At 38.0% G+C, this 9598-nt stretch overlaps 1 protein-coding gene across 1 annotated transcript; it reads left to right on the top strand.

The window, feature by feature from the left end:
- The first annotated feature begins 827 nt into the window (after positions 1 to 827).
- On the top strand, positions 828 to 4854 carry LOC105356667 (V-set and immunoglobulin domain-containing protein 1). Its single transcript, XM_023950237.1, has 4 exons — positions 828 to 1082; positions 3033 to 3138; positions 4273 to 4324; positions 4559 to 4854. The coding sequence occupies exons 1-4, from the start codon at positions 842 to 844 to the stop codon at positions 4757 to 4759; spliced, it is 600 nt and encodes a 199-aa protein (XP_023806005.1). The 5' UTR covers positions 828 to 841; the 3' UTR covers positions 4760 to 4854.
- The last annotated feature ends 4744 nt before the right edge of the window (positions 4855 to 9598 follow it).

Raw genomic sequence — 9598 nt, 5'->3', positions numbered from 1 at the left:
TAGATTTAACATGTTTTTGATTAGCCAACGTTTTTAGGTTTCGGTAGTTTAAAGTGGATGATTGTTACGAAGACTGCATGTTTTTTCAGCAGACTCCTGGCCAAGTAGAACACTTGCTGATTTAAGTGTGAGATTTATGTCTATTTCAAAATGGACTTTGGTCATCAACCTGTTGTTGGTAAAACAGAGAGAAAAAATGCATCCCAGCCAACATTTTGTCAGAAAAAATACAAACTGCATCCACTGCAGCCGGGTTTAAATTTCCTTACATGTAAACACACATGTAAACTATAGATATACAGTACAGACCAAAAATTTGGACAAACCTTCTCATTCAAATGAATGGCTACTAATGGCTACTCTATTAAAGGATCTCAATACTGGCACGATGTGTCTTTAGTTTTGTGTATTTTTTGGTGTTAATTGTGTGTTTGATGTGAAACCACAGATTCTGTTTGGAGTCCCAGCATTGAAATTCCAGCTGATCTGAAGGAGAAGGACTCTGTCACTGTCACCTGCTCAGCTCTCACTCCCTGCCCTCAATCTCCGCCTGAACTCACCTGGAATCTCCAAACAGACTCTCAAAGACATTTTAAGGAAAACACAAAAGGAAGCTTTACAACTAAAATCCAGAAGAACATCACTCTGTCAGACTCTGACGATGGATTCACCATCAACTGCTCCGTCAGATATCCTATAAACAAAGGAGAAAATGTGAAGACAGCAGAGACACAACAAACTCAGTGTTTCATGTAAGTGATCATCTTCATCACGTTTCAGCTTTTCTGATCAATCAAATAATCAGAGTTTCCATTCCTCAGATTCTCCTAAGAACACCTCCATGTCCATCAGTCCATCAGGTTTGGTGTCAGTAGGTAGCTGGGTGAACCTGACCTGCTCCAGCAGAGCCAAACCTCCTGTCAGCAGCTTCAGCTGGTTCAGGATCAGCAAAGATGGAGACATCAAAGTAGCTGATGGAGACTTTTACAGCTTTAATGTGACAGAAAATGCAGAGTATCGTTGCACTGCAACAAATCGAATGGGAAATCAGACAGCAGAAGTTATAGCTCTTCGTATAAAAGGTAAATCTTTAACTAGAAAGAGCTGCATTTCCAGAAGAAAATGCAGGGTTGAATGCTGTACTGCTGAATGAAAGCTGAAGTAGCTGAAGAAATGGCTGAACTGTACTGGAAAAACCTTGAAAAGTTAAAGGTGCAAAAGTCCTAGCAGGAATAAGCTGAAAAAGTTGAACATTGTAATCGTAGAATGGCTAAAATAGGTCAAAGTTTGTAGAAGGAGTTAAGCATTATAGCTGAAATTTTTGAAAAAATGGCTGAACTGTTTAAAATGTGAAGATGTTGCTAATATGGCTAAAAGTGCTAGCACTGAAATCAGCATCATCAACTGACTCAAAAGAACACATTGTTTGAGAGTATCATATTGGTAAAAGCTACATGTTCTAAGTTGATAGAAAATCCACTTTTTTCAAAATGGTGGCTTTTCTATTAATTTTATCTCCATAGCAACCATTTTATGTTTGGGTCGCCTGGGGATGATGAACTAATCGACGTCAGTTTCAGACAAATTGGAAAAAGTAAACCTTTGGATGTCCTTAGCAACGAAGTTTGTTTGCTAACCACGCCCACATTCCTTATATGTCCAGATCCAGTGAATTTCAATATGTTCAGTTCTAGCCATGGATGAAGTTTTTTGCAATATTTGCATCAGATTTTGTCAAAAAATGGCTTTCAAACTGTAGGTAGTGTGCCATCCCATAATAATTGCAAAGTCTATGTTGAAGTCCAAAGCCTTGTGAACATTTAAATGTTTGAACGGTGTCTCTAGCTGAAAGCATGTTGAAGTTACAATGGTTAAAAGAAACAAAGGTTTTCAAGGATTATCCTTATATTTAAATGGAGCATAACTCCTGGAAAATCCTGAAATATCCTGGAATATCTTGAAAGGTTCAAAAATTTGAAGGACCAAAAGTTATAGCACAAAGGATTAAGCTTAAACAGTTGAACATTTTAATAGTGGAATCGTTAAAATAGGTAAAAACAGAAGTTTAAAATTGCCTCACATTTAAGCACAAAATGGCAGCCAAAGCTTAGTTGGTGTTGCCATCCCATAATCATTTCAAAACTTATATTGAAGTCCAAAGACTTGTGAGCAGTTTAATGTTTGAACGGTGTCTCTAGCTAAAGGCATGTTAAAGTTATATTGGTTGAAAGAAACAAAGGTTTCAAGAATTCTCTATGTATTTTAATGGAGCAGAAATCTTGGAAAACCCTGGAAAATCCTGGAATATCTTGAAAAGTTGAAGGATTTGAAGGGCCAAAATTCATAGCTGAAATAAAGTGAAATAGTTAAAGATTTTAATAATTTTATGGTTGAAAAATTTGAAGTGTCCGAATGGGGTGTCGAACCGGGCACCTCATGCACCATAACTTCCCTATGTATTTTAATAGGGCAAAAAATCCTGGGAAACTTGGAATATCTTAAAAAGTTGAAGGAATTGAAAAACCAAAATTCATAGCATTAATAAGCTGAAAGAGCTGAACATTTTAAAAGTTGAATGGTTAAAATAGGTTAAAAATTGTAGAAGGACTTAAGTGCCGAAAAACGGCGGAAGATAGCATAAGAGGAAAACACATACAAAAACACTGTTGTTTGTCGTTGTTCCGGTCCACTGTGGTGAGGAGAGAGCTGAGGCAGACAGCAAAGCTCTCAATGTCCCTGTTGATTTTTTTTGTTCCAATACTCATGAAAGAACGAGGTCCCAAGAGGCTAAAATGAGCGAGCTTCGTAGAGTAGCTGGGCACTGCCTTAAGAGATAGAGTGATAAGCTGGGTCACCTGGAGAGAGCTCAGAGTAAAGCCACTTCTCCTTCACATCCTGAAGACTCAGTAATTGTTGAGAAAAAATGTAAGGATAGCAGAGACACAACAAACTCTTAATGTTTCACATAAGTGATCATCTTCACGGTTCAAATGTTCCTGATTAAAAGAATTAATCTTTCACGCTTTCCTCAGGTGCTCCTATGGACACATCATCATTCTCAAGTTCATCAGGTTTGGTGTCAATCACTGGAGGGATTGCAGGGGCCATTCTACTCATCTGTTTGGGTTTTCTCATCTGGTAATTGTCTTATTTTTCCACTTTTTTGTGTCCAGTTTCTTTTTTTTACCTCATGTTTCCCATTTTCAACATAAAATGTAACATCAATAGCAGAGGCCTGCAACCTTTAACGCCTGATTCCAGGTTCTTGCTGAACCTCAAAATCCAGTGAGAGTTGAAAAGTCTCACTTTACTATTTAGTTTAGCTTAGTTCATTAACTTGTCGGGAAAGCACACTAATATGGAGTTATTTCAGTCTCAATAATCAGAAATGCACACAACCGGTTTTACAAATGCACACGCTCCGATTCATACACAAATACATTAAGCTTAAAAAGCAAAAAGCTTTCCACCAGATTGTATTTTAATAGCTAATTTCCATCTGTAGTCCCTTTACAAAACAATATATTACGGCTAAATATTACAAACATATTTACCAATTTAGAATTCATTTAAAAAAATCTATATGTGCTTTGTGCTTATTCTCATAACTAAGACAAATTAACCAAAACTACAAACCCATTATTTATGGAAGCATGGCTGTCTTAGAATTCAAAATCAAAGTTAATACCCAAATTATTTTTTCATTTTCACAATAAAGCTTTGTTCGTTGACTCAAAAATAAAATGAAAAATCAATCAGCCAAACAGCTTTTTCTTCTTCTTATTTAACGCCGCACATTCTGTCACTTAATTAAAATGATAACATTTTATGACATTTTATTTTCAAAAAGTTCTACTTTAAATGTGTAGCAAAATTCAATTAGAAGTATCTAATTTGACAATTAAAATGGATTAACAAAAATGCTGATGATTATAAACTTCCAGCAACTTGTTGCTTTATGATTCTAGCCCCCCCATTTTATAATCATTCTTCTATTTCATTAACCCCCCTTTTACCCCCTTTCTTTTGAGCCCTTACCCCCCTATGATCAATATAAATTACGCTTAGCCTAAATTACAAAAGGGATTTATCCAAATATACACCTTGTGAGTCAGAAGAATGCTGACCCCCTGTTCTAATGGTTAAATATGTCCAACACAAGAGGCCTTCAACTCTCATCTGTTTGCTCAGCTGTTGGACAGGACAAGGTAGAAACAAACTTGACACAATTGACACTAGTTTGCCTTAATTTTTTGGTCTTTTTTTTTGCAGGTGGTTTAAGTCTAGACATTCATCTTCAAATCAGACTCACCGCACCACACAGGTTTGTCAGTTTTTATTTTAAACTTGTCTGGGTAACTTCCTTTAAACTTAGCAGAGTAAAAAAGACATGTTGAAACATCCTTTTCTGCAAACTACATTTTTTTGCATTTTTTTGTGAACAAGTATGTTTTGGTTGCATTGCGTAACATCTTTGCAGAACTCAATGCCTGCTGACAGCAGATCCCTACAATGACAAAGTGCATGAGACCTCATTTTATTATCATTTATGTTTCAGAGTTTGGGTGAAGAAAATGCTGCTCAAAGTCAAGACATCCACTATGGAGAAATTGTCTTTTCCAAGGGGGGACTTTTCTCACACTCAACGCAGAAAACGGCAGACCCAGACCAGCCATTTGTTGTGTATTCACAAATAAATGTAGGTCAGAGTGGAAACACACAAACAGGTGAAGACATATACTCTGTGGTGAAAAGATGAGTGGACTGATGTGTACAAATGTTAGGATTTTTTGTTGTTTTTAGACTTTATGCTATTATTAAATCTCATTCAGCAAATAATCATAATGATCAAAAGGTGTTTGTGTTTTTATTTACACTGTTTGACATCCACACAACTCAAAAATAGAAGCCCCTGAAAATGTGAATCCGCTCCAAGCAAAATTTTGTTTTATGACTTAAAATTCATATCTATCACAATCGTGTTCAGATCAGAATCTTTGAAAATTTTGAAGGTTTAGTTTTAGGTGTGGAACTTTTGCCATTTGAGGTCTCTTGAAGCTGAAATCTTTTGGCAGTTAAAATGTACTTTTGTGTTTTTTTTTCACACTTCCGTTCACACAAGATTCAGTCAGATGCTCAGATTCATACCAGTTTTGGTTCTGTTTTGCCCCCCACTGTCCACATTTCATCACCGTTTTCGGAGTTTTGAATCAAAACCCCGTGTGTAACAAATATTTTCACAGTAATGCCTCCAATGTAAATTAGGTTTCTGCGGTTTTGTTCTTTGTTTTTTTTTAATTAAATAAATCTTTTTTAACAGTCTGGCTTATTTTATTTCTGTCTCTTAAAGTACGGCAAAACACCAGCGTGTCAAACTAGGAAATGATCACAATAAATTCAGGACTTTTGCCACCATTTTTGACCATGGCCATGATAAGACCCTTAAAATGTCTAAATGGAGATCGTATTAGTCTATTCTAACTTTCTATTTTATTTTAAGCGTGGTGCTTTATGGTGTTCTGCTCATAATGATCTTAGCTTTCTCTTCTTTTTAAACATTTTTACTGAATCCCTTAACAGATTTTGTAAAAGAAAAAAACATTTTTATTTACTTTATTTTACTTTAACGTTTTTCACCCACTACTAACATTTTAGACACATCCTGCATAACATGGCCATACAATAAAAACCCTAAGTTTACACATCTGTCCTATGTATTTTTGTTTTTTGTGCACATAAAATATGATTTTTTCCTTTATGGAATTTTACCTACCAAAGTGTACATTTCCTTATTATTGTGTCTTTAGAAAAGAAAATATCATTGATTAACTTAATTTTTTCCTCCGTCAAAACTTCTAATGTACAGAAAATGGTGGTGAGAATCAATATAGCAGATAAGTAAATAAATAAGAAAGCAAAACATTTTATTCCTCTGCTTTATTTGGAGAACAAGGATCTGCACCTTTGTTTTATGAATTACTGCTGGTTTTATCTCACCTGTTTCCTATCATGAGGTGAAAAGAGAGAACAGGCTATTTTACCATCAGTGGTTCAGTCCACATGTTACATAACTTAGATATACAGATAAAGTTTTAAGGAAGCATAGATAGGTTGCTTTCAAACTAATTACAATGAAAGAATGAAAGAATTTAGCTTTCATTTTCTCTATTTAATATTGGCTTTTTACCTTCGCTCTGTGGCAAATAGTAAAAGTGACCAGAATAGCCAGGAAAAAAAGAATGAACGCATAATCTAGTTGTCTTGGCAACATATCATTAGAGGTATACCCCTTAAAGTGGACTTCAAATCAAACTTTATTTACAGCCGCAGGAGGGAAAAGGGTGAGACATATTCTCTAAATGAAGAACAGAGAAAGAATAAAGTTTCTATAGTTCTTCAGCAGATTCAATCTGTGGCAAAATCAAAAATAAATCTTGCAATTGAGGAAATATAACTAACAGAAGAATTGAATAGTTTTGTTTTTTTAAATGATGCCATGAGCTCCTTGATGTCTTTATGCAATGCAATTTTCTCACGGTGATCTGAAGTCTAAACCTTTTATTTTGATTGTTGAAACCAGTTTGTTCTAAGCATCTTTAGAAAAGGAACTGTTTATAAAAGTTTAACAAAAGACAGAAATTAAAGGAAAAAACAGCCTTTTTTCTTGCACAATAGGTTACAAGCTCAAAACGATTTGGGGTCTGTCAAAGTTTACATTTTTGAATATGCATAATTTTTTTGAGTTCTTTTTCCTCAATCTGGGTTTTATTGTGCAATCTGGGAAACACTGCTTGCCTGTTTAAAATAACATTTTTGGTAATGCTTAACTCAAGTAATTTGCATGGTTTGAAATTTAACCCGCCCTGAAAATTTGATCACCACAAAGAGTGGGTCAATTGTTTTTCATTTTTTAATTATTTCATAATGCTGGTGTTGTAGGCTCTTCCTGTTTTTTTTCTGTGCCATAAAGACTGGATTTCAGTTTATCTTCATGGATGTCACCGCATACTTTCACACAGCGAAGAAGTTGGTGTGTGTTTGTGTAGAAGCAAACAGGATAACATGTAATGTTTCATTTTCTATTTTTTTATTTTTTGATTGGAACTGCAATTGACACAAACACGAAGTTTCCTCCAACTTTCACATTTTGTTTTGCATTGAAGTTTGCATATATTGCCTTTTGTGTTTGCATATTATTCTAGTTGTGAATTACAGGAAGTTCAATGACTTTAGGTCACTGCAGTAAAGAGGGAAGTTTTGTCTTGCTGCATTTGAAATTTTAAAGCAGACTATTTGAATTCCTGTCTCTTTGATGGCTGCGTGAAGGTTTCCTTGAGGCTGGTTGGGTAAGACAGACTTCTTGTAAAATTAAACAAACATTTTGTTAGCACAGAATTGAATTGGGTTATTTTATACTTAATATCTAAGCTTACTAAATCTAGCCACAGGGGTTGCAAGCCAGTTGCCTCTGTGCCGGTCCCAAGCCCGGATAAATAGAGAGGGTTGCGTCAGGAAGGGCATCCGGCGTAAAAATTGCCAAAATAACCATGCGAATCATCCACAACACTTTAGACATACCGGATCGGTCGAGGCCCGGGTTAACAACGACCGCCACCGATGCTGTTAACCTACAGGGTGTCGGTGGAAATTTGACTACTGTTGGTCGAAGAAAGAGGGGAGGCAGAAGGGTCCGGGGCCAGAGAGAGAAGGGAAAAGGCAGGAACATAGGTTTGAGAATAGGGACTCTTAACGTTGGCACAATGACAGGGAAAGGCAGAGAGCTGGCAGACATGATGGAGAGAAGGAAGGTAGATGTACTGTGTGTGCAGGAGACAAGGTGGAAGGGCAGCAAGGCACGTAGTATTGGAGGAGGATACAAACTGTTCTATCATGGTGTTGATAGGAAGAGAAACGGGGTAGGAGTGATTCTGAAGGGGGAGTTTGTAAACAGTGTTCTAGAGGTGAAAAGAGTCTCAGACAGGATGATGAGCCTAAAGTTAGAAATTGAAGGGGTGATGGTGAATGTAGTCAGTGGGTATGCGCCACAGGTTGGCTGTGAGTTAGAAGTGAAGGAGAGATTCTGGAGTGAGTTGGATGAGGTCATAGAGAGTATCCCCAGAGGAGAGAGAGTTGTTATTGGAGCAGACTTTAATGGACATGTTGGTGAGGGCAACAGAGGTGATGAGGAGGTGATGGGCAGGTTTGGTGTGAAGGAAAGGAATCTGGAGGGACAGATGGTGGTGGACTTTGCGAAGAGGATGGAAATGGCTGTAGTCAACACTTACTTCCAGAAGAGAGAGGAACATAGAGTGACATACAGAAGTGGAGGTAGGAGTACTCAGGTGGACTACATCCTATGCAGACGAGGTCATTTGAGAGAGGTTATTGACTGCAAAGTGGTGGTAGGAGAGAGTGTAGCCAGACAGCACCGCATGGTGGTGTGTAAGATGACTCTGGAGGTCAGGAAGAAGAAGAGAGGGAAAACAGAAAAGAAGACCAGGTGGTGGAAGCTACAGAATGAAGAAACTTGTGAGGAATTTAGGCAGAAGTTGAGACAGGTCCTGAGTGGTCAGGATGAGCTTCCAGATGACTGGGAAACTACAGCAGAAATTATCAGGGAAACAGGTAGGAAGGTGCTAGGTGTCTCATCTGGAAAGAGGAAAGACGGTAAAGACACTTGGTGGTGGAATGAGGAAGTACAGGAATGCGTCCAGAGGAAGAGGTTGGCTAAAAGGAAGTGGGATGTAGAAAGGACTGAGGAAGGTAGACAGGAGTACAAGGAAGCGCAGCGTAGAGTGAAAAGAGAGGTGGCAAAGGCCAAACAGAAAGCTTACGATGAGCTATATGACAGGTTAGACACAAAGGAAGGAGAAAAGGACTTGTACAGACTAGCCAGACAGAGAGACAGAGATGGGAAGGACGTGCAACAGATAAGGGTGATTAAGGACAGAGATGGAAAGATGCTAACAACTCAGGAGAGTGTACAAAAAAGATGGAAGGAGTATTTTGAGGAGCTGATGAACGTGGAAAATGACAGGGAAAGAAGGGAGGAAGATGTGGTTGTTGTGGAGCAGGAAGTAGCAGAGATTGGAAAGGATGAGGTTAGAAAGGCTCTGAAAAGGATGAAGAGCGGAAAGGCCGTTGGTCCTGATGACCTACCTGTGGAGGTATGGAAGTGCTTAGGAGAGACAGCAGTGGAATTTCTAACGAGTTTGTTCAATAGGATTCTAGAGAGTGAGAAGATGCCTGAGGAATGGAGGAGAAGTGTTCTGGTTCCGATCTTTAAGAACAAGGGTGACAGGCAGAACTGCAGCAACTATAGAGGAATAAAGTTGATGAGCCACACAATGAAGCTGTGGGAAAGAGTAGTGGAAGCCAGGCTTAGGAAGAAGGTGGAGATTTGTGAGCAGCAGTATGGTTTCATGCCCCGTAAGAGCACCACTGATGCCATTTTTGCTTTGAGAATGTTGATGGAAAAGTACAGAGAAGGTCAGAAGGAGCTGCATTGTGTGTTCGTAGATTTAGAGAAGGCGTATGACAGGGTGCCGAGGGAGGAGCTGTGGTACTGTATGAGGTCGTCTGGAGTGGCCGAGAAGTA

Source organism: Oryzias latipes, chromosome 20 (genome assembly GCF_002234675.1).
Source record: "Oryzias latipes chromosome 20, ASM223467v1".
NCBI lineage: Eukaryota > Metazoa > Chordata > Actinopteri > Beloniformes > Adrianichthyidae > Oryzias > Oryzias latipes.
Note: the sequence above shows the minus strand (reverse complement) of the source record. Positions and strands in the feature narration are given on the sequence as shown.